Raw genomic sequence first — 24,175 nt, 5'->3', positions numbered from 1 at the left:
GCCAATCCTATGAGGTAAGGAAAAGTAGCCTTTATTGTGCTAAAAACCTACTGAGAATGAAACCAAACATTTTATCAATCACATAAAACCTATTACCAGTATTAAAAAGATTACTTCAAGAAAATAAACAGAGTAGATGACCCAGAACACAAAAATCAACGTTTGTTACAAAATTGCCTACAAGAGGGTACAAGACCTCTACTATAAGCTACTCTGATTTCAGCAGAGTAAGTTCGCTAAGGATACAATGAGAAGATATGAAATAAATGGTCACAATGATTTATTTTCAGCTAGAGTTGGAAGCTGGAGCCCAGGCCTTGATGTCCAACCCTTGATATTTCTGTAGTTCTCAATCGCCTCTTTTCTTAGCATCTCACGAGTAGCGTCTAAAGCATTCTTCACCTTCGAAAGAAGAATACCACATTTAATCCAGAAAATAGATTAAGTGAAAGGAGTTTGGATTGAGAGATTAGGGTGCGGAGAAGGGAAGATACCTTAGGGAATGACAACTTTGGTGGAGCCTCAACAACTTCACCGAATTTAACCTTTTCACGTCCAGGGAATTCTGGAAGAGTTTCCATCTTGTCGCCCTTGCGCTTCTTTTTCTTCTCATCCAGGTACCTGTGACATTGAGATATGTTATTCATGTCTATACCTTCCAATGGGTGAGAGAGATAGCACAACGATTCCCTTTAGGCAATCATCAGACATGTCCAACTTCCAATAGAGATTATTAGACTAGCATCAATTCATAAGGGAATATCCGTGTTCTTGGAAACAAAAGGGCAATCTTCGATTTACATGATGCAACAAAGAAATAATCAAAGTGATATCTCTAGCGTATCAGACATTTAGACAATAAACAACTTACTTCTTCCTTTTCTGCTTCTTTGAAACTGCAACTGCCTCATCTAATTCTTTAAAACGAAGATCCACAGCTTTCCCCCTCTTCCGCTTCCTTTTGCTTTCATCTACACTCGCATTCTCATCGCCAATCGGTCCATCCTTGCCACTAATCTCTGCGGCTTTGCTATCAGCAATAGGCTCCAAGTTCTGCTTCTTAGTTTTCTACATGGAACATACAGAATATGACAAGGTACCAACTGCGGAAGCAAATCGGACACAAGCTAACAAATTGCATTAATACTAGAGTAGTAGAGTTCTCTTGCATTTCCAAAGAGCAAACGATAGAATGTGATGAACAAAAGTATTACAGCAACCAGATGAACGGACTAAATGCAACGTAATAGCAGGAAAATGTGCTTAAAGATACCGTGTTTTTCCAGGAAATTAATCCGCAGTACCTTGTCTTTGCGAGCCTTGTTCTTCGCCGCATCGCTCTCTCCTTGTTTCCCTGTAGAGGACGTAGGAATTTCATCAGGCTATAGTTCAGCGGCAGCCGGGGTGAAAAAGGCGTAAGGGGAGCGCACCTGAGGATTCTCCGGCACCGGCGCCCTTCTCGCCGCCCTTGTGCTTCTCCTGGATGGCGATGAGGCGGCGGAGCTTGGACGGGAGCGCCTCGAGCTCCCGCTGCTTCGGCGGTGGGGGCAGCCGCGATTCGCCGCCGTGCGCCGCACGGTAGTTCTTCTCCCTCCGCCTCTGCCCTTTCCCCGGCATCTCCTCCTCCTCCTCCGCCGCCGCCTCTCACTGCTCCCTTGGTCGCCGCCGCCGCCGCCGCCGCCACTACTCGGTTCGATTCGAGGAGGAAGGCGAGGTTTACACAACTACTAATGGGCCAGTTGCCACATGGGCCCAAAGCCTATTTATCATTAGGCTTTAGGCCCATGTAGATATAAAGGAATATGTCTACTAACAAATCCTCATATTTAATTGACATCCCTAAACTGCAATAACAACAAATCTTGAACCTCTAACTTATAAAACCGAGTTAAATAAGGTCCTCCGGTATTATAAATAGTTGGTTTTATCGATGTGACAAATTGATCCAATCCACTCGTGATGACTAAAAGTTTACCTGGCAAAAATAAAGTAGGCCCCACATATCATCCTCACTCTCCTCCTATATTCTCTCTCCCTCATCCATCCCCTTGTCCCTTAGGGTGAGAAGAGCCGCCGCCATTGACGTGATGTGAAGCCGTCGTCATCGCCAACACGATGTGGAGGCGTCGTTACCGCCGGAGTCCGCCCTCCACCGCTTCGCCCCCTCGCAGGCAGGCCGTCAACAAGCATGTCGTAGCGTGGATGGGAAGGGACGAGATGCGAGGAGCGCTGACGGCGAAGCAGCTTAAGGTGAGGAGAGCCACCGGCCAGGTCACCATCTCTCTCCCCTCTTCTTTCCCCTTTCCCCTGTCTCCTCTTTTTTCTCTCCTCCTTTGATCCTGTTTATTTTCGGTATCATAGTTTAGATATACTCCATCCGTCCCTAAATATTTGGCGCCGTTAACTTTTTAAAATATGTTTGACCGTTCGTGTTATTCAAAACGTTTAAGTAATTATTAATTATTTTTCTATCATTTGATTTATTGTTAAATATACTTTTATGCATACATATGGTTTTACATATTTTTTAAACAAATGAATAAGACGAATGGTCAAACATATTTAAAAAAGTTAACGGCGTTAAATATTTAGGGATGGAAGGAGTATGATTTAAGCTCGATGAAAAGAGGAGGAACGTAAAGTGGACTTAATCCGGAGATAGACTCTAGGATTACATTGTAATGGACTTTGATGGGCCGGTTCGGCCAACGAAGGATAGCAGATGGCGGTGGACTGGACTGGACCGGGACGGGTGCGTGGAATTTCTCGGCGAGATGGCAGCGGCGGCGCGTCAGTGTCTTCTTGGATTCCGACGAGCAGCGCCGCCGCCTCTCCCGCTCCTGAGCACGCGCGCTCCCTCTCCCGCTCCGTCCCGCCGCCGCGGCGCGCGCATGGCCTCGTCGGGCGACGACGCGCCGCCGCTCAGCACCACCGTCGCGGTGCCCGGCGCGGGGGAGCCCGTCCGCGTCGTGGCCGCGCCGGGCCTCACCGAGGCGGATTTCACGAGCGCGGTGGAATCCTCGCTGTTCAGGCAGTGGCTGAAGAACCTGCAGGAGGAGAAGGGGGTCCTCACCTACGGGAGGCTGAACCTGAGGCAAATCCTCATCCAGGTGAGCCACGCTACTGTCACACTGTGTTGAATCCGCTACATTTCTCGATCAAAAGTGAGCTCGAGATTCATGGGTTTCGCTGCGGCAAGCAATTTTTTTTGATCGAATCTTAATTTTCGTTGCTGCATTCGGCGCAGGGGGTTGACATGTTTGGGAAACGCGTGGGGTTTGTTAAGTTCAAGGCTGACATCATCGACGAAGAGACCAAAGCCAAGGTGATCGAAATGTTGCTGCCGCCGTTCCCTGCTCTCTTTTTATTAAAACCTTTAATCTGCTGCTTACTCTACTAGAAATCTATAAGGAATCTAAAAGGAAGATCCCTGAAAAAAATAGATTACATCTTAGACAGTCTGCAGATTACTCTACTGGAATGAGGATCCTTGAAAATTGGTTGCTACTGAAACTGATATGATGATCTCAAGTTTTGCTTGTTATAAGTTGATTTTTTTATCTGAAATTTGACTGTTGATGCAGAATATTGTATAGCCATAGTCTCACACGAGTAAGTTTTAGTGGCACCAGGTTTTGCCTTGATCGTGGCACAAAATGGTTATGGTTTCAAATCAATTTTTTGGATTGTGTCTATGTATATATTTCCTGAATTCAGTCATATTCCTCTGAATTCAATCATATTCCTTCTAGCATGTTGAATTAGATATGGTCGATGTGTAAGATTCAAAGTAAGCGGATTTTGTGAGTTTTATATTTTGAGTTTTGACAATATATCCAGATTCCAGGAATCGTATTTGCAAGAGGGCCTGCTGTTGCTGTGCTGATTCTTTTGGAGTCTGAAGGGCAAACTTACGCTGTTCTTACAGAACAAGTATGCTAGCATCAGTTACTGTGAATGGCTCATATTCTGGTATTAGAGCCTTGTGTTGAGTATTGACCGCTCTGAAAATTTTAGGTTAGAGTTCCTGTTGGAAAATTTATATTGGAACTACCTGCTGGGATGCTAGATGATGAAAAGGGAGATTTTGTTGGCACTGCAGTCCGTGAGGTTAGTATCCCAGTTTTTCTTTATCTAGACGTATGTGCTGTTGTTGGAAATTAGTAATGCTAGCACTCATCCGGTCTTTGCCAGTTTGTTTCACAGACCATAGTAGTAATACTGTATGTAACCATTGAGTCAGAAGTTCACCATATTTGAAGTATAGTGATAATTGGGCTTTTATTACTGACAGGTTGAAGAAGAAACTGGTATTAAGCTAAATTTAGAGGATATGATTGACCTTACTGCATTGCTGAACCCTGACACTGGATGCAGAATGCTTCCTTCACCGGTAAATGACCAATATTTCCCTTCTCTGTGCAATATCTGGCATAACTTCTCTTCAAGAAATGAAATATCATAGCTATGTATAGCCGTATAGGTGTATAGTGTTACTCAATTTGGCTCAAGTATTAGGCATCACTGCATCAGGGGGGCATATTATTCTGCTTGGTCGTCCACTATTCCTTGCCTGGTCATTCCTTGTATTTTTATTGTCGCAAGTCAGATTTAGACAACACATAGAGAAGCTAAAAATGTTTTCTTGCAAGAGGAATTAAAATAACGTTAAGACAACTAGTTCAATTGACATCAGCATTAACTGGGGCCTGGGATCATCCTGTTACTTTGCAGATGCAGAGGGATGGGAAATTACACTTCTGTATGTAATTGAGTAACAAGAATTACAAGAGATTTGCACTGTTTCTGGGTCTGAAACTCTGAATGTGCTATAGATCTGTGCTATGTACAGTAACCTGCATAAAAGATCACAATTTTTTTAGAACTATCAGAAGCTCTTCAGTATTGACCAATTGTCTCCTAACCCAAAGGGTGGCTGCGACGAAGAGATTGGGCTGTTCCTGTACAGAGGCCACGCCGACGAGGACACCATTAGGGCTCTCCAAGGGAAGGAGACTGGGCTGCGCGACCATGGCGAGCTGATCAAGCTGCGGGTGGTGCCGTACAGCCAGCTGTGGCGTGCCACCGCCGACGCCAAGGCGCTCAGCGCCATCGCTCTGTATGAGATGGCCAAGAAGGAAGGCCTCCTGCCGTCGTCTCCGACGACCTCTCGCCGCCGTGGCAGCTCGTCGTCAGCCAACTTGTAAGAGCCAGTCAGCTATGGTTAGCTAGCCGTGTGCTTTGTCAGAATAGCTAATAAGCAGCTAGCCAGTTACTGTGGAGTGTGTTCGCCTTGAATACAACAGCAATATCGACCTATGTAAATGACTAATTGCATGTATTTTGATGTAGTAAGCATGAGAAATAAAGCGTGTGTCAAAAAAAAAAAACAGATATCTGCATGATATTCATGACCATCAGTTGCAAGCCATAGTCTGTCACTATTTACCAACAAAATTGTCTTAATTGTCTAAGTTATTGTGATCAAAATCTTACCACCGTTTACCAACAAAAGTTATCATGATTTCTTAAGGTTATGTGATTAAAATCTTTCCCACACCTTAGGTAGTCCAAGAAAATGCTACCACATTCTTTTATGCCCCTTTGAATTGCAGGGTAGAAAAAACGGAGGAATAGGAAAAACTCAGGATTCTGACAGGAATTGAAGTGTAAAACAGAGGATTGCAAAACACAAGAAAAACATAGGAATGGTCGTTTGATTGGAGCGCAGGAAAAACACAGGAATTAGATGAGAGAGATAGACTTAAAGAAAATTTTCCAAGAGGTTGGAGCTCTTGCTAAATTTTCTTTAAAATCCACATGCAATGTGCCATTCCATAGGAATTTCATAGGATTTGGAAAGCTTCAATCCTTTGAATCAAAGGGCCAAATAGGAAAATTTCCTATAGGATTTGAATCATATGAAATTCCTACATAACTATAGCTGAAACCAAACAAACTGTGTAAGTTATAGTTGACTAACTTTAGACGTGGCAAAATGTGACTGAGGCCGTGTTTAGATCCAAAGTTTTTCTTCAAACTTCTAACTTTTCCATCACATCAAAACTTTCCTACACACATAACTTCTAACATTTCCGTCACATCGTCTCAATTGCAACCAAACTTCTAATTTTGGTGTGAACACAGCCTGACAACTAATCAAGCCCAAATACATGTACGCGGCCACTATGTATCTTCACAAACAAACTTCACTTTACACAAACCAAATCCCTTTGTTACTGAGAGTTCGCTATATGACATCGACTCCCGATACAAACTTGTCCAAAGATTACAATACAATACTGAACTTAATTCTACGAGAGTACATTTTCCAAAGATAAAACTACAGTTACCATGCGTTTTTACGTCTGACACTCATGGTCAGGGACTGGCAATATGATGATGATAATGTTGTTTAATTATGATATATCCATAAGTGAATGAGTATTATCTAGTGCAGAATGGGCGGGTGGCAGTAGGGTCCCCTGAGCCAGCCGCCGGCGATGACCCGGTTCGCCGCCTCCGTCGTGTGCCCGCCGTCCCAGCACACGGCGCTCGACGGGTCGGCGCACGCGGCGGCGCCCCTCATCCCGCACCGCGCCTCGTACTCCCAGTTGTACTCGCCGCCCCCCGCGCCGCAGCACGCCGCGATGCCGCTCCTGAGCCCCAGCCGCGCCGGGGCCTGCACCATCTCCGCCACGACGGCGTAGTAGTCGGCGTACACGATCCTCACCGCCGCCACCGGCGACGGCGACGACGGCGACCTGCAGTGCCTGGCCTGGACGGCGGCGAGGCTGGTCTGCAGCAGCGTGGATGGCCAGCTCGTTGAGCGGCTTCAGGCAGCCGTAGTTGTCGTAGTCGGACTTGACTTGTTGCTGCTCTCAGCTTCTGCATATGCGTATTACAGTATATACTCCCTCCATCGTTTGACACCGTTGACTTTTTAAAATATGTTTGACCGTTCGTCTTATTTAAAAAATTTAAGCAATTATTAATTCTTTTCCTACCATTTGATTAATTGTTAAATATACTTTTATGTATACATATAGTTTTACATATTTCACAAAAGTTTTTAAATAAAACGAACGATCAAACATGTTTAAAAAAGTCAACGGCGTCAAATATTTAAGGAAGGAGGTAGTAATTTACTATTACGTACTAGCTAAAATACCCGTATTTTACTACGGAAAAATGTGAGATGTATGGAGGCATTCGTCCCTACAGATATATAAACTTCATAGATATTCACAGTTTATAGAATGACTATCTTTTATATATATATATATATATATACTCTCTTTGTTTGTTTCATATTATAGATCGCTTTGACTCTTTTCGTAGTTTTTTTAATTTGATTAAGTTTATATAAAAATATAATATTTTTTAACACAAACAAATATATTATTAAAATATATTCAATGTTACATTTATTAAAACTAATTTGGCATTGTACATAAATTTGGTTATACATAAAAAAATTGACTAAGAAAAAAAATCAAACCAAATTATAATATGAAATGGAGGGAGTATATATGTACGTAGGATGAAAATACCTTATTAAGTAAGTTGGTGGCAGATTTTTTTTTTCAAATATAAAAGAAAATATATTTCAATAATATTTTGCAGAGATCAATTAATCAAGGTTAACTACACACGAATTATTTGATTATGACCGGTTATAGCTTAGCTGCTCCCTCTATCTGTAGGATTATTTAGACCAATTAAGGAAGAAAGGCGAAAAAATAGTGTCCCACCATATAAATCCGTGTACTTATAGTACAATTTACTCTAATAATATTTTCTTCGTTCCAATATAAGTGTAAACTAATATAGATGTGTCAAAATTTATAGTTTTAGGATATGTCACATCTTATATATATATATAAATAGATTGTACTTATATTGGAACGGAGAGAGCGTATCTTATCTTTATGTGATGTTAGTTACCTCGACGCCACTTGCGATTTGGTCGACAATTTTGGGCGTGTAGTTCCTCGCTTGATCAACGGTGAAGCCGAACAAGACCATGGCGTTGTAGTCGTTTCCGCCTAGTGAGCCGAACAAGAAGGGGGACTCGGCCAGGTAGGCTCTGCAACCTGATCGATCGACGTCAAATAATAACATTAATTCAGATTGTACCTTTGTCAACTAATTAGCTGAAGAAAATAATGGTGTCAGTAACGACGGCTAGCTAGCTACTAGGAACAGATAGCCAAATTAAATACTCCCTTCGTTAAAAAAATAATTTTGGCCCTTCATCTTTGTTGAAAAAGAAAAAAGAATCTCTTAACTAACCTTAACCCGCAAATTGAGAAATTTTGTACCGTCAATATTCTAATAATGGACAATTTACTAATCTTTTACCCTCACCCAGTTTGTCAATTTTGGTAACTCCATCCTCCATCGGCAAGCATATATATATGTCAGCCCAAATTTTTGGTTTTTCTTTTCATTTTTTAATTTTGATCAAAGTTTACTAAAATTCAATCAGTTTTTATTAAATTTTCAAATAATTTTGGACAAAAAGTATGAAAATTCTCGAAATTTTCGGTGCACCGAAATTTCAGTCCAAAACAAAATTGACAAACCTACCCTCACCATTAACCTGTTAACTTTTATTTATAAAATGGAGTTTGTTTGGGGGGGGGGGGGCACAGGGAGTACTTGGCACAGCATTATTCTTGTTTATATTTGATGATCTCTGGTCTTTTTTGTGAAAATAAAAAGTATATTAACTCTTAAAAAAGATGCTTATGTTATAAAAAATTCAAAATATGAGAACAACACCTAGCTCAGCTGGCAGGGAGCTGCCAAGAGCAGCGTGATGGCTTGAGTTCCTGAGTTCGACTCCGAGGTTTTCTCACCATTTTCTTCTCTATCAATACTGGATACTAAGTTTCTCCTTAGTATTCCAAACATTTTTTGTTGTTTCAAAAAAAAATCAAAATATTTCGCATCCCTTTAGAAAGACGTTAAAGTTCTGTTCACCTAGTCCAAACATTTAAAAAACCATTATTGGTTAAAATTAAAAAATAGTACTCCTAGTGACCAACAGTTACAAGTATATGGAAACACATGAAACAACATACGTACACGTACCCTGTGGTGCAGCAGTGGCGCAGATGGAGGGCAGCAAGTCGCGGAACCACCGGAGCTGGACGTTCATGGAGCCGTAGTTCCAGAACGGGAAGCCGACGCCGATCGACTCGAAGAAGTCGAAGTCCAGCGCCGTGCCGCCGACGATGGCCATGTTGGCTCCACGGCGGAAGTCGCCGCCGATCACCTTCGACGGCGGCAGCAGCGGCAGCCCCAACCCCTCCGCTGCATCAAATTATACATATATCGATCATTTCATGATCATATGTCGATGAAATAATAAGCAGCTAGCTTCGATCGATCAGCAATGGCGATCGAATCGAACCGAGGAAGTCGAAGACGAGGCGCCGTCGGAGCAGCGGCAGGTGGGGTGGCCGAAGAAGGTGATGCTGTAGGGAGGCTGCGCCATGGTGAGCTCGGTACGATTCACCCGCCGCCGACATGTTCACGCAGATGTTGCCCGTGTCCGTCAGCGAGTCCCCGAAGCTGAACATGGCCTTGTACTGCCTCTTAATGTCGCCGCCGCCGCCGCCGTGCTCGCCGGCGACGACGCCGACGAACAAGCAGAGGCAGCAGTAGAGCAGCACGCCGACGACGACGGCAGCAGCGTACGTGTGTTTGCTGCGCCATATGCTTTCGTTTTCCTGCACTTCACTTCTGCTGGCTGCACGAAGCCGGCCGGACAATACTACACTACACAGTCCACAAAGTAGATATGTATACTCACGACCACAAATTAATTTAAGTTATATATACGCGCAAAGTTGAGGGAAATTTAACTATTTGTTACTTCATTCTTTATTTGCCACATATATATACAATAATTGGCACTATATATTTGTCACTAGAGAGTTATGGTTTCTTAAAAAAAAAACTATTTTTGCCACTCTGGCTGTATGGCACTCCCTCCGTTCCACAAAAAATCAATTTAGGATTAGATGGGACGTTCTCTACATGTCTAGATTCGTTGTACTATGAAATGTCTCATCCAATACTAGATTTATTTTTTATGGGACGGAGTGAGTATGACAATGTACTAATGATGAGAAAAGTCTATTTTGTCCCTAGCTATTCCCCTGTGTTCATCTTGCCCCCCAAAACAATAAACAACATGGTGCAATTGTTTGGGCTGATGCAGGCAAAATGTCTCACCAGCGACAAGGCTCCGACTACAATGACGACCACAATGACAAGGCTGATATAGCTTCTACCACTACCCGCAAGGAGAACACCATTGCTGCTATCTATGTTACTCATATACGGGGATACAGACACGGATACGTGACACGGGGATACGTCATTTTTCAAAATATGAGGATATGGGGATACGTTAATATATGTATAAATAAAAAATAAAAATACAAAAAATTAGTAAAATGAACAGGGCAACAATGCATTGTAAATAAGTGCTAGACCACAAATAATGCATAGACCATAAGAAAGAAGAGCATTGCAGTATTACACTGTCGCAGAGCATGGCGGTGATGGTGTTGTGCTGGCATAGCAGTTGGAGGCGCAGCCCAACGCGCGGCCCCAGCGCAACTAGGTGGCGTTGACGGTCGATGGGAAAGCACGGCAGCGGTGAGGGGCGTCGGTGGTGATGGTGTTGTGCCGGCGTCGGAGGTGGAGATGGAGCCTAGCGTGGCGGCGCTGGCGCAGCCCATCGACGATGACGGCGCTGGAGCGTTGGGGATGAGAGGCTGAGAGTCGGCGCAAGCTGCTACGCACACGCGCATGCAGTTCTTTGATACGGGTGGAAGATTTGGATTAGATGTATCGGGACCGTATCAAAAACGTATCGGGAATTATTTTATTTATTTCAAAATCATGAAAAATACAGATACGTCTGGGACACTTATCCAGCCGTGTCTGATACGTGTCCGTATCCGATCGCGTGTCGGACACAGACACGCAGCTGATTTGCCGTATCCATGCTTCGTAGGCTGCTATGGTCGAGATGCACAACTAAATAATAGGGCATCCATTACACCTCGGTTCCATCAAAAATGGTTTCTCGGAGCTGGATCTTGACTCCGAACACCACATATGACTACGAGGATGCGGACAGGAGGAGGTGGCGGTGGTGGGGGAGGACCTGGGGCTAGAAAAGGTGATGATGTGTGCGTTCTCGAAGTATGAGCGTTGGCGCCACACCATGCTTCCCATGGAACTTGGAAGTGGTGTTCCCTAGTGCCACAACCATGGGATAGAAGCGTCCCAAGGACTAGGGGCAAAGGCATATCCATCCCAGATGTAAGGTTTGGTCCGACCTACTGATTTTTCATGAGGTTGATCAACATAGTGAAAACTCTTAATTCTGGGCCCAGGTGCCTGTGGCTTAAGTCAGCCCATGACTATGGGCTCAACCATGTTTGCCCCCTCCATGCCAATGTCGGGGCCACCTCCTTCCTAGCCGCACATCCACCCTTCTACTACCAACGTTCACCGCCCAGAGCTCCCGCGAGAAGCTAGGTGACTCTGGTGTGATGCCTACATGTTAATATCAAGAACCCTAAGGAAAATAAATATTATGTGTTTATGATATTCTCTCGTAAAAAAATCCTTCAGAATAAATCTGAACAAGTATTTATTTAGATTTATTTTTAAAACAAGACCTTTTTTTTAAATAGATGGTTAAATAGTCTAATAAATTACCCGACAGAAACCTGACAAAATCATAATATAAGATACCCGTAGTATAAGAGATCCTCAGGTAAAATAGTTTGGGATAGTAAAATGGTTTTTTTTTCTATTTTTGAAACAAAATTTATATCCCTGAATCCATTGTATGGAGTACATTATAGAGCGGATGAAGTGGTAATATTAAGGTTGATAACTCATGTGTAGGAGTACTGTGATTAGTGATTACTCCTGAGGAGTACTGATCATCTTCAATGGCGATTAAGACTTGATACTACTACCAACTGCCCAGAGAGAGAGAGAGAGAGAGAGAGAGAGAGAGAGAGAGAGAGAGCATACTGCATATTAGTGCCTTTGCTGAGTGGTACCGATACTGACTAGTGCGACCGTCTTTAATGGCGATTGAGAGTTTTAGACTAGACAACCTGAGAGTGCCAATTGGCCCAAGGTTGGAGAGAGAGAGAGAGCCCATACTTTACCAACATGATCTTGAATCCGCTTTACTAGGGAAAGCTACATACTTTAACAAAATTCCTATGTTAACTAAAAAATTAACCATTGATTAGATGAATTATATGATCGTTGCCATGCAAGCTAATCGATGTTTAATATCATGGACCATTTTGCAAAGCCCATGCAACATGGCATGCATATGGCCGCTGTTATGTTGTGGCCCACTTTTAAAGCCCATATAATAATCTAGTATGTGATAAATAAAATACATGTCATTGGAAATCCGGGGGCTCTAAGCTATTTAAGTTCAATTAGCAACTCATTATTTTGTCATTGTTAAATTAAGGAAAATACTAAAGTAAGGCTCGGACACGAAAACAAATAAGTAGTGATTACTTCATAATTTTAAAATTAAAATAATGAAAATGAATTGAGATTAATTCCAAACAAGCACGAGCTATGACAACAGACCATGCAATAAACCTGTTGACAACTACTTCTATTTGATGTTTTGGATGGAATTAAGTCAAGTATTTGATACTTTGTCCATCAATAACTTTATAAGGCTTACTATCAAAACATAAATGTTGTATACGTACATATTGATTTTTCATGAAAAGTACTTTTCATAATATCTCTTAAGCTTAATGTATCTTAGTATAAATTTATTCTAATATAAAATTTGAAAAGTATGCATCAAAGACCATGAAGAAAAAGTTAAACATCATATATATTAATGGGATCACACGATAGCCAGACAGGTAGATGTGGTTGTTGAATAATTAATTAGATGGATCGTAGTAATGGTCAATCTTATATCGTAACCACAGACTTTTTAAAAATATCTAATCTTGCATCCTTGGCACTTTGAAGGAAAAAAAATATGTGTGCAAACTACATATGCGGTTAAAACCGGAAAACTACCGTTAAATCAAAATAGATGTTCAAACATTATTTTTATATCTAACAGTAATTCTTAAGTTTTCACTATTTTTCTCTTTTGAAGTCCAACAAATTCAAGTTATGAGCCAAACTCTCAAATTCCAACGAAGCTCTGTACAAATTGATATTTGCAGATTGTGCACTCAGGTCATGACTCAGAATGCGAGTACTCTAGTCTCTAGCACTCGAGACAGCAGCCACGCTGCACGTAGACCTCAGTTGCCGCCGGTGATCTAGGACAAAACGGGTGGCAGTATAAAAAGAGTACTATAAATTTTATATTTTATATTTGGGATGAAAGAAGTACTAAATTTTATATTTTAGCTGGTCGGACAACCGCCCAGACTTCGTCGCTTGTTTCTTTACTGTACTTTTCTCGGTAACATATGTAAAATTATCAATTGCTACAGTATGATCTTTATCACTCAGGCTTGACGACACCGCTAACTCCACATCTGAAGTAGCCAGTCATAGGCAATGATCTGCTTCTAGTAGAGACAAGACAGTTAGTACTTAGTACACCTCGTGCTTTAATAACATATCTCCGATATCTTAAAAGGAGCATATACTTATTTTTTTCCATTCTGACAAAATCAAGTGACGACGAACGTACCTTGGACTTGGAGATCGATATGAACCGGCCGGGGCTAAACAAAACACTATCTAATTAAATTACTTCGAGTTAAAGACAGTCGCAGGGCAACTCTCCTTTGGCAGGACGTTTCGGCGAATTCAATCGCTATATGATGATAGTCTATCAAAGGCCCCCATGTATATATACAAGCGATCACATGGATGATTACAATGTAGTACCATGGCCGGATTGTATATACCTTGGATGCATATACAATTACAAATCACCTAGAATGCACCTGCCAGAGGAGAGCTGCCTACTACTGTCTTCAACTAGTTCTTGCATCTCTCTCACATCCACACTCACACTCACACACCTGGGAATGCGTCACAAAGACTTAGAAGACTTGCCTCTTGTCTTCCTACAAACACATGGATGCGTCAGAAAACTTAAAAATGTTTATCTGTTTGGTTGGTGACCTGAGTAGTGTGCCTCTTGTGCGTTTCTGTTGGCAGAATTCTAGCTCTTCTTATAACTTAGGGCGACAGGGAGAAGAAGCAGCAGCAGCGAAACGGCATATGCCAATGTGGTGGCGAGATGAGACAGTGAGAGATATATGCATTGTGACTTTTTAGGGAGGGTTTGTACCGTGGATATCCTCCCCAGCTATTCCTTCGACCCTTTCAACTTTATCCTATTCTCTCTCGATATGGAGAATAATCGATCGAAATCGCCCCAATGGTCCACGCTGATCCATAGATGATGGTATATAGCATCTCTCCTTGATATTGTCGTGCATTGTGTGTCCGTCTTTCCATGGTCGCTGTCCCGGCCAAATTGCCTTCATTTCCCTTGTGAATTCGCCGCTGTGTTTGTGTCAAACAGAACTACTCAAATGTCCTGGAGAACCGTTCAGAAGAAAAAGAAGTCCTGGAGGAAAGGTCCATTCCATTTTGAACCTACCAAACTTTGAAAATTCACTTTATGGCAATGTTTAGGTTCTTTAACAAGACAACACAAATCCACAAGACTGACATGGCAACAAGTTTTTCAATCAGCAGCTTTGCCGGCCTTCAAAATCTGTACTTCAGATAGAAAGCACGTTTTGATCTTAACCAAAATCTTCGTCTTCTCGTTGCATACAACACGAGAGAACACAGGGGCATCCATCTAACGAAGTACCCCCAATGTGATCAGCACATCATAGAGAACATGTATGACAGAATGGAAGGAGAGGCATCGATCATAGATCAAAACTGATCAAAATTTTACAGAGCATGCCATGCACGCTTCAGCTGCGATATTACAGCCAAATCGAATCGATTGAGATAACTACATACTGTTGTCCCTTCGGGCAACGACAGTTCTAAAATTATCATGGAACATGTTGATGCCATCAGAAGAGGGAGTTGTACGTCAGGAAGGTTGACGCGATCGAAGCAGCGCAGATCACCAGAGACGGCAGCAAGGTCACATTGAGGAGCTTTCCGATTCCCAGGTACCCTGCTGCAGTGATTGTGCAGTCGGCGACCACCCGGGCCAAGGTCCCAGCCTCCGTCGAGAGGAGCCCGCCATTGTAGGTGCCACGGGAGAGACGGGACGACATCACGCTTGATAGGAGGGAGAGGTTCACTCCTGCATTTGCAGATACAAAATTTAGACGGTTTATTCAGTGCTGGCTGAAGAAATGAGCCGTAGATGAACATTCCAAGAAAAAAAAAATGCTTCTCAGATGTCTCACCTTCAAGAACTTCAGCAGACACAAATGTGACCAGTGCTGAGACGACATACTGGACAACCGAGTATGTGCTCGTGATTTTGAAGCTGAAAATAATGCCGACCAGCAGTGTGATTTGAGACACCATCAGGAGTTGCCTGTCAAAAACATCACGCAATTTGGTAAAGAGGTCAACAGAGTCTGAAATATTGTTTTCAGATGCAGATCAAGATTCTAAGGTTATCCCTCGGTTATGGACTTGCTGCAAAACAAAAGGGAAAGTGAATCATGTGATGCCAGCGATGAAGCATGGAGGCACAAACCTGTCCTCGAACATGTTGCTGATATATGTCCCAACAACAGCATTAACAGGAAGAACTGTTAGGCCAAGAATTGCTAGAAATATCGCCACTGCACTTGTATTCCAATTGAAATAGTGATTGGTAATAACACTTGACTCAGAAAGTAAAATCTCCATCGCGTATTTGAGCATGAAGTATATCAGCAATTGGACCTACACAGGAGAAGCAGAGTAAGTAATAAAGAAATTGTGGTCACAGACTTCGTTTTCAGCAGTACAATTGGCCTACCATCAATGCAATGCAATGTAGGGGTTGGAACCTAAGGCTCTTTAATGATTTATTCTATCCCGAGATTTATTTTTTCAGTGAAAAATTCAGTTGTAACAACAGATCATCTTTATATAAAAGAATGAACGAGTCAACTAAAAATCAAAACCCAAATTGCATATTGGGGACCATGAGGCTAACTGTGCTACTTAAAGATGCATGATATCAAGTTAATGCTAGATTTCCTCTATTGACTTGAATAAATTAGTAAAGAAACAACTTTATGTGGGTAAAAGAAAAAGAAAGTCAGGCAAATAATGCAAGCAGTGATCAATTTAGCTGAAATAATATTATACCTTTACTGAAGGTGTAAGCAATCTGTATGCTGAACCAATCGAAGTCGCGGGTTTGCGAGAATCATGTGTGCCTTCTTCGCTATCATCGACTTCTTCGTCATCATCTTCATCTTTTTTGCTTGAATCTCTTAGTAATGGTTGTGCAAGTCCATTTTCTAGTTGCTCGATATCTGCCCTTTGTACTGCCATCATAATGAACATAAAATAAAATCATGAGGATGGATTAGATAATTCTTTATAGTGCAATATCCAACCAGTTATGAAGTAATAAAAAGCATTAGAGGCAGTACATACCAGAAGCAGGGTTTTGCTGGGTACCATTCACCTCAGTGGCACGATTTGGTTCCTTGAACGAGATCCATAGCCAAACTAAGTACAGAAGCCATGCAACAGCCATCACCCAACCAGGTAGAGTTGATTGGTTGAAAGTAACCATGTAAATCTTAAATTTCCACTGAAGTAAGCCAGCTAATGCAGGCCCACAAGCCATGCCAAGTGCGCTTGCACTGACAAATCCTGCTGAAGCCTGCATGCGTATCCTTGCAGGGACACAATCACTGATGTATCGGCGATTGACAGCTCTTGCAGAACCCATTCTGCATGACAACAATTACATTAACTAAACATGAGACAATGCTGAAAAGATATTTAACTAGCATGTCCAATATCACTAAAATTTTCTTGTGGCCACAAAAACTTATTGACAGGAAATTGTGCTCAGATAGAAACAATATGGCCTTTGTAGTTGTATGTGAATTTTCTAATCAATAAAAACTTGCTTTCCTACTATGGTTGCAACCAACGATGTCACAGGAAAATAACAAATGGGGTGTGTTATATATATTCAACAGAAACACGTTCTATCCCGCACTAGAATATAGGGATGATAACTGAAAAATGCAAACATAAGACTAATTTTGAAGCAATAAACACACGTGCAGACACACACACACCCCAAAAAAAACATACAAAAAAGCTAAAACAGAAGATGCTCACTAGTATTTAGGACGCTTACCCACAGAGTAGACGGCCAATAATGAGGACCGTTAGGGACTTCATATCATATGCCATTGCGTAGCAGACATTACCCAAGAAAAGAACAATACTGCTGAAAATAAGTGGTCTGAAATATGACTTGTTGGACCATGCGCTAAAGTAAACTGAGGAAAATATTTGCGCAACAGCCATCGAACCAATAACAACACCACAAACAGTGGAAGCAGCCCCAAGGCTCACTGAGTAGTCATCTGCAGTCGGGACAATGATATATGTGTTGACCATGTAAAGGAATGTGTTCACCAAGTTCAGCATAAGGGACATGAAATGGTATTTTTGATCTTCTATTTCTTCTTCCTCTGCAGTACTAGGAGACTCCTCACCAACAATTAGGGCATGTTGCCCCAAAAATCTAAGAAAATTTGTTGAGCGTGTTAGCTTATCCACTGATGAATTTATCATATCAATGATTGGGTCCTGCGACGAATCAAGAACTCAGTAAAAATGAAGTCCCTATAACAAGCTATTCTATCATTTTTCGTACAGGATAGCAGCAAAAAAGATGAACGAACCTTAAGAGCAGTAGATGGCTGATCGTAAATTGACAAGTAACTTCCCTGCCGCTCTTGAAGGTCAGCAAGGTTACGTGACAACGCTCCAACAACAGCTCCAACACCCTGGTTGCATAAAACGTGTAAGTTATACTGGTTTGTGTTTCATGGAATTCAAAAGGCAAGATCACAGATCCATAGATGCAAATAGTACAATACAATGCAAATGAAAAGCAGTATAAAAATTTGATGATACTTTAATCTGGAGTCAGTACATTACCACATGCTTGAAGACCTGCTGTAGCTGAGAATATGGGTGATTCGATCTACTTGTCACATAGTAATCAGTAAATCTGTAGCCGAAACGCTTGTCAAACTTCTTCAAAATTTTCCGAATGCCAGTCGCATTGAGATCAACAAATTTGAGAAGTTTGATAAGATCCAGGCCAACTTCCCTGTAAGCTTCTCGCAACTCAGCAATGGCAGATATATCTGGCTGTTCTGCTAATATTGCCCTTTGCTTTCCTAATTTCTCTATCCTGCTTGCCAACGCTCCTTGTTGCTCCAACAGAAATAGGACAATCTTCTCAATCTGATGCCACAGGAAAACAGAACATCAGTAATGTAAAACACAAATTTTAGTATGGTCAATTAGATAAATTTGTTGCATCAAAATCTCGCACAAGGGATGGAACCAAGTGAAAACAGGGCTCACATGTGAGCACCAGAAAGAAAAAAAAATAAAGAACAGTAAGTCGTCAACTAGAGATGTTGGCTTGTAACATTTTGATAGTATTACTCAGTTTCTACAAGAAAATTGGTGACAAAACTCCGCTACAGTTTATTTAAAATAAAACTATTGAAATTCCTTTGCTTAGAAAGGCCATGCATGGATAATTTGATATATGAGCATATGTGGGTAAACACTGACATACAGATTACACATGCTCACCATGTTGATGCTACACTCAGCAAGCTAAATATCCACAGAGAAGCTAAAGTCTGCAATTAAAGCAGATCAGGGAGAATGAAGTAATGGCTTTGCATAGCATCTATCTCTTGGCATTACCTGATCATCAAGCATCTTCGAGAAATCCTTAAGAACCCGGCGACGATCTTTCTCACCCTGTTGAACCTGCTGCCCATACTGTTTTACTTTCTTCTTCATCAACTTGTAGTTTATGTAGTACCTGGAAACATCGGTATAAAAAAGAGGCAAAGCTAAATTTCGGTAACTAAGTATCAACTATTTCAATGTATCATTAGACTATCAGGTTTGTTAAGAAAAAAATAATAAGTTTCCATAGAAAAAATTATCTGGTGAGGGGTGGAAGACTGATGATATTTACAGAACTGGTAAGCGTAGAATGGTCCATAAAAATTAAAGTAATAAAAGCCCTGAATCATACCCTTTCCATTCCGGAATTTGATCAGCCATCAATTTCTTCCCAAAGTTAACCATCTTGACTTGGAGATATTAAACTGCAAAGGAACTTATGTATGTCAATACTTGTCAGCAGCACAGCTGGAATTATGAACATATTTAATACAATTGATGAGATGCGTGCCATCAAAATGGAACAGGACTGGCAATTTACAAAGTTAGGAAAGTAATCTGCTTCTGAACAAATGAGCACTGCTCAATGTATCTCAGTGCCTTTGTGCAGACAAACTGTGCAAGCTGTTTTAAGCGGAACAAAACGACAAACTTAGTAGCGGAGATCAAAATAAGTGCACCAGAAATACACTTCATATGACTGGTTTGCAATAAGGTCGCTTTGTTGTGATGTCATTCAAGTGCAAGGTTTACTATGCATAAAACCAAAATCATGTTGTAGTTTTGTGCGCGTAACCGACCCCCTTTCAATACTATTAATTTTATTTAGGCAGTCACACACTACTCTGTTCTCAGTAACCAATGAGACATGCATGAACTTATATTGACAACGATTCCCCGGTCCTTTTCAGTTGACCTAACATATTGGACCAATGATTAAGAAAAAAAACATGGATGAACTTGGACAACACAAAAATGATTCATGGAAAATGAAGGCACAAAAAGCAAACTATGCAACTAACTGTAACAGTTTAGCACCAGAATCCCATGCAGGCAACTAGAACTGAACCTATAATTCGTAAATACATCCGAGGGAATGGCTACAGACAGCTTTTCGAAGACTGGCGAAATTCAGTGTAAAGGTAACTTGTTTTTTTTTTTTCCAACTGGGCCGTGCATGTAGATCGCAAAGTGAAGGTATGAATCTAATAGCATAAATTCTACAATTCCAGCCTTACAAATTCCAAGCATAATAAACCAACAAATACGAAAATCATACAACCCTAGACAGACATGTAGTAGAAGCTAAGTAAATCCTAACTTGTCAACCTATTCCCAAAACCTGTAACAGATCACAAATCGGAGCGGAGCGACTCTGCTCCCAACCCCAACCCCAACCCCAAGTTAGCAGTTACCACAGGTGCAACACCTACGCCAAAATCGAGCGAACCGGCGGGGATGAGCCGGAAGGAGGTGGCGGCGGCGGCGGCTGGAGGGGGCGCGGGTGCGGAATCGGGAGCGGAGGGATCTTCCTCGGCGGGAGACGGCGGCGGCGGCTATACCGGGAGGTGACGCTGGCGCTGCGCACGGGGCTGCGCGACGCCAAGGCCGGACTTCGCCTTCCTCCGCGCGCGGGGGCTCCGCAGCCTCCTCCTCGGCTCCCTCCTCCGCTCCACCGCCTCCGCCACCGACGACTCGCAGCTGCTCCTCTTCCGGCATTCCCAGCCTATCCCCGAACCACCCCCGCGCTAACCCTCCTCGCGTAAACAAGTAAAATCGAAGCGCGAATTCGCTTGCAGCCGGAGGCGATCTCGCCATTACCTCTCTCTTCAGCCCAGCAGCGCAGCAGAAGATCGGAGATCCGCCGCGAGGGAGCGCGGATTGGGGGAAGGCGGAGGAGGAGGAGGAGCGCGGGAGGCGGCGGCGGGGCGGGGGTATTTATAGGCGCGAGAAGCTACCGCGGCGGCGAGCTCGCCTCTCTTCTCTTCTCTTCTCGGGCGAGCCAATTTCGGAAAGGGAACACCAGCTTTCCGCTTAAATCGCGGTGATATATTTTTTATTTTTTTAAAAAAATATATATATTCCGGAGTGTCCACATCACACGCCACGTGGCGCTCGCTTGTTCCGATCATTGCAGCAGCGGCGGTGGTGGGTAGATCGAGGGGTATTGTTGTGAATATTACGAAAGGTTGAGGGGGTTTTGACGAAATGTTTGCTCTCGGCTTAGCTGGCAGCCGACCGATGCGCGCGTGGGTGGTGGGGATTTTGCGGCGGCCGCACGTTCTCTTGCTCCAGTAGTAGTAGGTTGGGGCCCACCCGTAAGTGTGCAGTGAACAAGTGGATCATTTTGCATCGTCAGGGGAAAAAAAATAAATAATCCGATCAAATGTTGGCGCCGGCGGCTCAACAAGTTCGCATCATTGCTCGTTGATGGACAAACATTCCATCTTAAACTAATTGTTTGAGCCATGATTGATGAAGTAAGTAAAACGAATATTTTATTATAAGTTGAAATTTCTATGTATTTTTTGTTTGCGGTTTATAAAATCAACATTGAAAAATAAACCATGATAAATAAATTAGAATTAAATTACAAAACTCAATTTTTAGCAGTGAATAATTAATAATAAGTTGACAAGCATACGACGATGGCCACACACGCAACAGAACTGTTGAACACCATTCCGAAAAGAAAAAAAATAAAGTTGAACACCACACCATAAACATGCGGCAAAACGCAAGATTAAAAGAAAAGCAATTATTAAAACCCGTCAAAAATGGCAGTCAGGCGAGTCATTAACCCTGACCACAAGATCGACAGCCAGATTACAAAAGCCAAGTTGGTTTGGCTCTTCTCGCCTTCAAACCGGCTGAAGATTAGCTCGCGTCCGATCGGGACAAAAAAACTTGATTTGGCAGCAAGCTGAAGCCGACATCAAAATAAATACCATGATAATAATAATGCAACATATGGCCATCCTTATCCTAATTATGGAGTATTAATCAACTGAAATATTTACTCCTAGGCACACTACTGGGCCGGATTAGTGCATCATCACGATCTGTCTGTCTATCTATCGAATCAATATAGAATCCAAACCGATTGAGATGGCCGGAATGAATGGAGCTTTCAGTTTCAGGCCAGACCATGACTTATGGTCGCCAACCAACCTCACATTGTTTTCCATGTGACTTATCGTAGCTAAAATTTAAATTTTAAAAGTTACTATTCTTTAACTAATTTTGATAGATTATATTTTAGAAAATACAACACAGATGTAGATGTTCATAAAACACACACTCATTTGTATAAACGCACGCAATCACATTTTATTTTTATAAGCATTTACGAAAGACTGAACTGATGTATTTGAGATTGCCGAAGAACAAATATATAAAAGTTCTACCATATAAGTTTTCTATGACTTATCAACGGTCGATAGAGCAAACGAGATGAGGCTAGAAGGGAAAAAGAAAACAAAAGCAATGTAATCAATGGTTCAAATCGTGGTAGGCTCTGTTGATGTGGGCTATACTCACTACGACGCTATCTTCGGACAGTGTAGATCAATCATGCTATGAGATGAGATGAGATATGATCGACGGCGACGAGACGCTGCATGTGGATTTGTGCTGGACCGACATCATCTTTTCGCTCATATACTTATATTTATAAGCTAAAATTTAAATTTTCAATCTTAAATTTGAAGTTGATCGTAAGGTTTTTTTCATCGAAGTTTTATTTTTCAGTCTTTGCTTTTAGATCGTTAAAAACACTTATGCAAAAGTTTTATTTATAAATTATTTTTTGTTTGCGAATATGCCGTTTCGGGGACGGAATCAATAAACTGCCGGATGATTATATATGAAGATGATAATTAAAGAAACCTTTTTGGTAGCATGTTGCCGTCACCTGAATATAGGGAAATGATCAAGCCTGTTTGGAAGAGTGTAGGGTTCATATATTATTTCGTTCCATATAGGAATATATATATATATATCACAATTAATCATTCTTAGTACGAGGCATAGGTCTTCTGCATGTGATAGCACGATCGAGAGCGATCGCTAAATTAAACCAGGAGGATTGGTTGACATTAGCTTCTAAATTCTTATTGAGAATTTAGTAATTGAGACGATGAGCAGTAGCTAGATCTCATCTGCCAGAAAGAAAAAAAAAAGGCAAGTACTTCACGTGGAATTAACGGGCAAGAATTCAGAAATGAATATTGGAGTAGTTCTAGACTTCTTTTTTTTAATTTCATCATGATAAGGAATCACTCTTGTATTTATTTCAGTATACAGAAGTATCCAAGGATGTACATTTGTACACTAGTTCTGACGAACAATCTCTCAATGTGCACATGGACACGTACAGATCACGACAGCAGATCAGATCACTATGTATTTTCAGTATTGTCCTACGTATTGTCTGTTTCTCTTGAGAACAGTTCTTCGGTTCTTCCATGGCGATTGTCAGTGTGATCTTATACAGTACATGTGTTCAGTTTATATTATGCATTCATGGATCATACTAGTTCATAATTTATAACTTTATGAATGCCAACTTGGTAATAATGTACTACATTTCTTTGATCTGCAATCGCATTTACTTGTCTGCATCATGTGCGAGAGCATGGTAGTGTGTCTAATGACGAGCTTGTGTAATCGCTTTGCTAGCTACTCTTGTCATTTTCCTGGCAGATTTCAGATTCTAATCTTTAGTACTCCCTCCGTTTCATATTATAAGATTTTCTAGCATTACTCACATTTATATAGATGTTAATGAATTTAGACATATATATATGTCTAGATTCATTAACATATATATAAATATAGAAAATACTATAAAGTCTTATAATATGAAACGGAGGAAGTACTAGCCTAGCCTACCAGTCACTTTCCAGCACTGAACTGCCATGTATTAGGAGCATATATAAACACGAATTTTAAAATTTATCACCATATGGTGTAATGCCACCGTGTCATCCTTATCCCGTTTGATCAACTGTCACTGTTTTCAGTGTTCCAGAAGCTGGTCATGAATCATGATCACATGATCTGATAATTTAACTTGATCACCATGTGACCTTAAGCTTTATAAGATGATGAATCACTGGCACTAAAGAGCAGTCCGTGGATTGGATGAAGTCCCTGAATCCCAAAAGGCAAATTCTGAAGAAGAAATTTTCTCAGTTGCAGTGAGAAAACAAATCAAGCCAAA

General features: G+C 41.6%; 3 protein-coding genes and 1 pseudogene across 3 annotated transcripts; 1 reads left to right on the top strand and 3 right to left on the bottom strand.

Annotated features, from left to right (window-relative positions):
- Nucleotides 1–69: 69 nt before the first annotated feature.
- LOC127777478 (PWWP domain-containing protein 3) lies at nucleotides 70–1,703 on the bottom strand. Its single transcript, XM_052304076.1, has 5 exons — nucleotides 1,431–1,703; nucleotides 1,305–1,354; nucleotides 872–1,068; nucleotides 495–621; nucleotides 70–402 (listed from the first exon to the last, which is right to left on the bottom strand). The coding sequence occupies exons 1-5, from the start codon at nucleotides 1,615–1,617 to the stop codon at nucleotides 271–273; spliced, it is 693 nt and encodes a 230-aa protein (XP_052160036.1). The 5' UTR covers nucleotides 1,618–1,703; the 3' UTR covers nucleotides 70–270.
- A 1,033-nt stretch (nucleotides 1,704–2,736) lies between these two features.
- On the top strand, nucleotides 2,737–5,417 carry LOC127775455 (nudix hydrolase 14, chloroplastic). Its single transcript, XM_052301701.1, has 6 exons — nucleotides 2,737–3,110; nucleotides 3,248–3,325; nucleotides 3,841–3,933; nucleotides 4,018–4,110; nucleotides 4,295–4,393; nucleotides 4,932–5,417. Exons 1-6 carry the CDS (start codon nucleotides 2,775–2,777, stop codon nucleotides 5,205–5,207), a joined length of 975 nt encoding a protein of 324 aa, XP_052157661.1. The 5' UTR covers nucleotides 2,737–2,774; the 3' UTR covers nucleotides 5,208–5,417.
- Nucleotides 5,418–6,287: 870 nt separating this feature from the next.
- Nucleotides 6,288–10,331, bottom strand: LOC127776257 (GDSL esterase/lipase At5g45910-like; annotated as a pseudogene).
- Nucleotides 10,332–14,922: 4,591 nt separating this feature from the next.
- Nucleotides 14,923–20,959, bottom strand: LOC127776716 (SPX domain-containing membrane protein OsI_21475). Its single transcript, XM_052303239.1, has 11 exons — nucleotides 20,773–20,959; nucleotides 19,304–19,376; nucleotides 18,964–19,084; nucleotides 18,175–18,486; nucleotides 17,916–18,020; nucleotides 17,363–17,820; nucleotides 16,642–16,943; nucleotides 16,348–16,529; nucleotides 15,746–15,936; nucleotides 15,447–15,580; nucleotides 14,923–15,340 (listed from the first exon to the last, which is right to left on the bottom strand). The coding sequence occupies exons 2-11, from the start codon at nucleotides 19,354–19,356 to the stop codon at nucleotides 15,102–15,104; spliced, it is 2,097 nt and encodes a 698-aa protein (XP_052159199.1). The 5' UTR covers nucleotides 19,357–19,376; nucleotides 20,773–20,959; the 3' UTR covers nucleotides 14,923–15,101.
- Nucleotides 20,960–24,175: the final 3,216 nt, after the last annotated feature.

The sequence above is a fragment of the Oryza glaberrima genome, chromosome 6, assembly GCF_000147395.1.
Source record: "Oryza glaberrima chromosome 6, OglaRS2, whole genome shotgun sequence".
Taxonomy (NCBI): Eukaryota; Viridiplantae; Streptophyta; class Magnoliopsida; order Poales; family Poaceae; genus Oryza; species Oryza glaberrima.
This window is presented reverse-complemented; position numbering and strand designations above follow the sequence as displayed.

Bases quoted from the DNA above. Each gene is read 5' to 3' on its own strand.
- LOC127777478 (XM_052304076.1), bottom strand. From the start codon at position 1,617: ATGCCGGGGAAAGGGCAGAGGCGGAGGGAGAAGAACTACCGTGCGGCG. The intron at 622-871 runs GTAAGTTGTTTA...TCAATGTCACAG, and splicing joins AAGAAGCAGAAAAGGAAGAA to GTACCTGGATGAGAAGAAAA. The intron at 403-494 runs GTATCTTCCCTT...CTTCTTTCGAAG, and splicing joins CAAAGTTGTCATTCCCTAAG to GTGAAGAATGCTTTAGACGC.
- LOC127775455 (XM_052301701.1), top strand. From the start codon at position 2,775: ATGGCAGCGGCGGCGCGTCAGTGTCTTCTTGGATTCCGACGAGCAGCG. The intron at 3,111-3,247 runs GTGAGCCACGCT...CATTCGGCGCAG, and splicing joins TGAGGCAAATCCTCATCCAG to GGGGTTGACATGTTTGGGAA. The intron at 4,394-4,931 runs GTAAATGACCAA...CCTAACCCAAAG, and splicing joins GCAGAATGCTTCCTTCACCG to GGTGGCTGCGACGAAGAGAT.
- LOC127776716 (XM_052303239.1), bottom strand. From the start codon at position 19,356: ATGGTTAACTTTGGGAAGAAATTGATGGCTGATCAAATTCCGGAATGG. The intron at 17,821-17,915 runs GTTCGTTCATCT...GATTCGTCGCAG, and splicing joins AGCCATCTACTGCTCTTAAG to GACCCAATCATTGATATGAT. The intron at 15,581-15,745 runs GTTTGTGCCTCC...TGTTTTTGACAG, and splicing joins AGCAACATGTTCGAGGACAG to GCAACTCCTGATGGTGTCTC.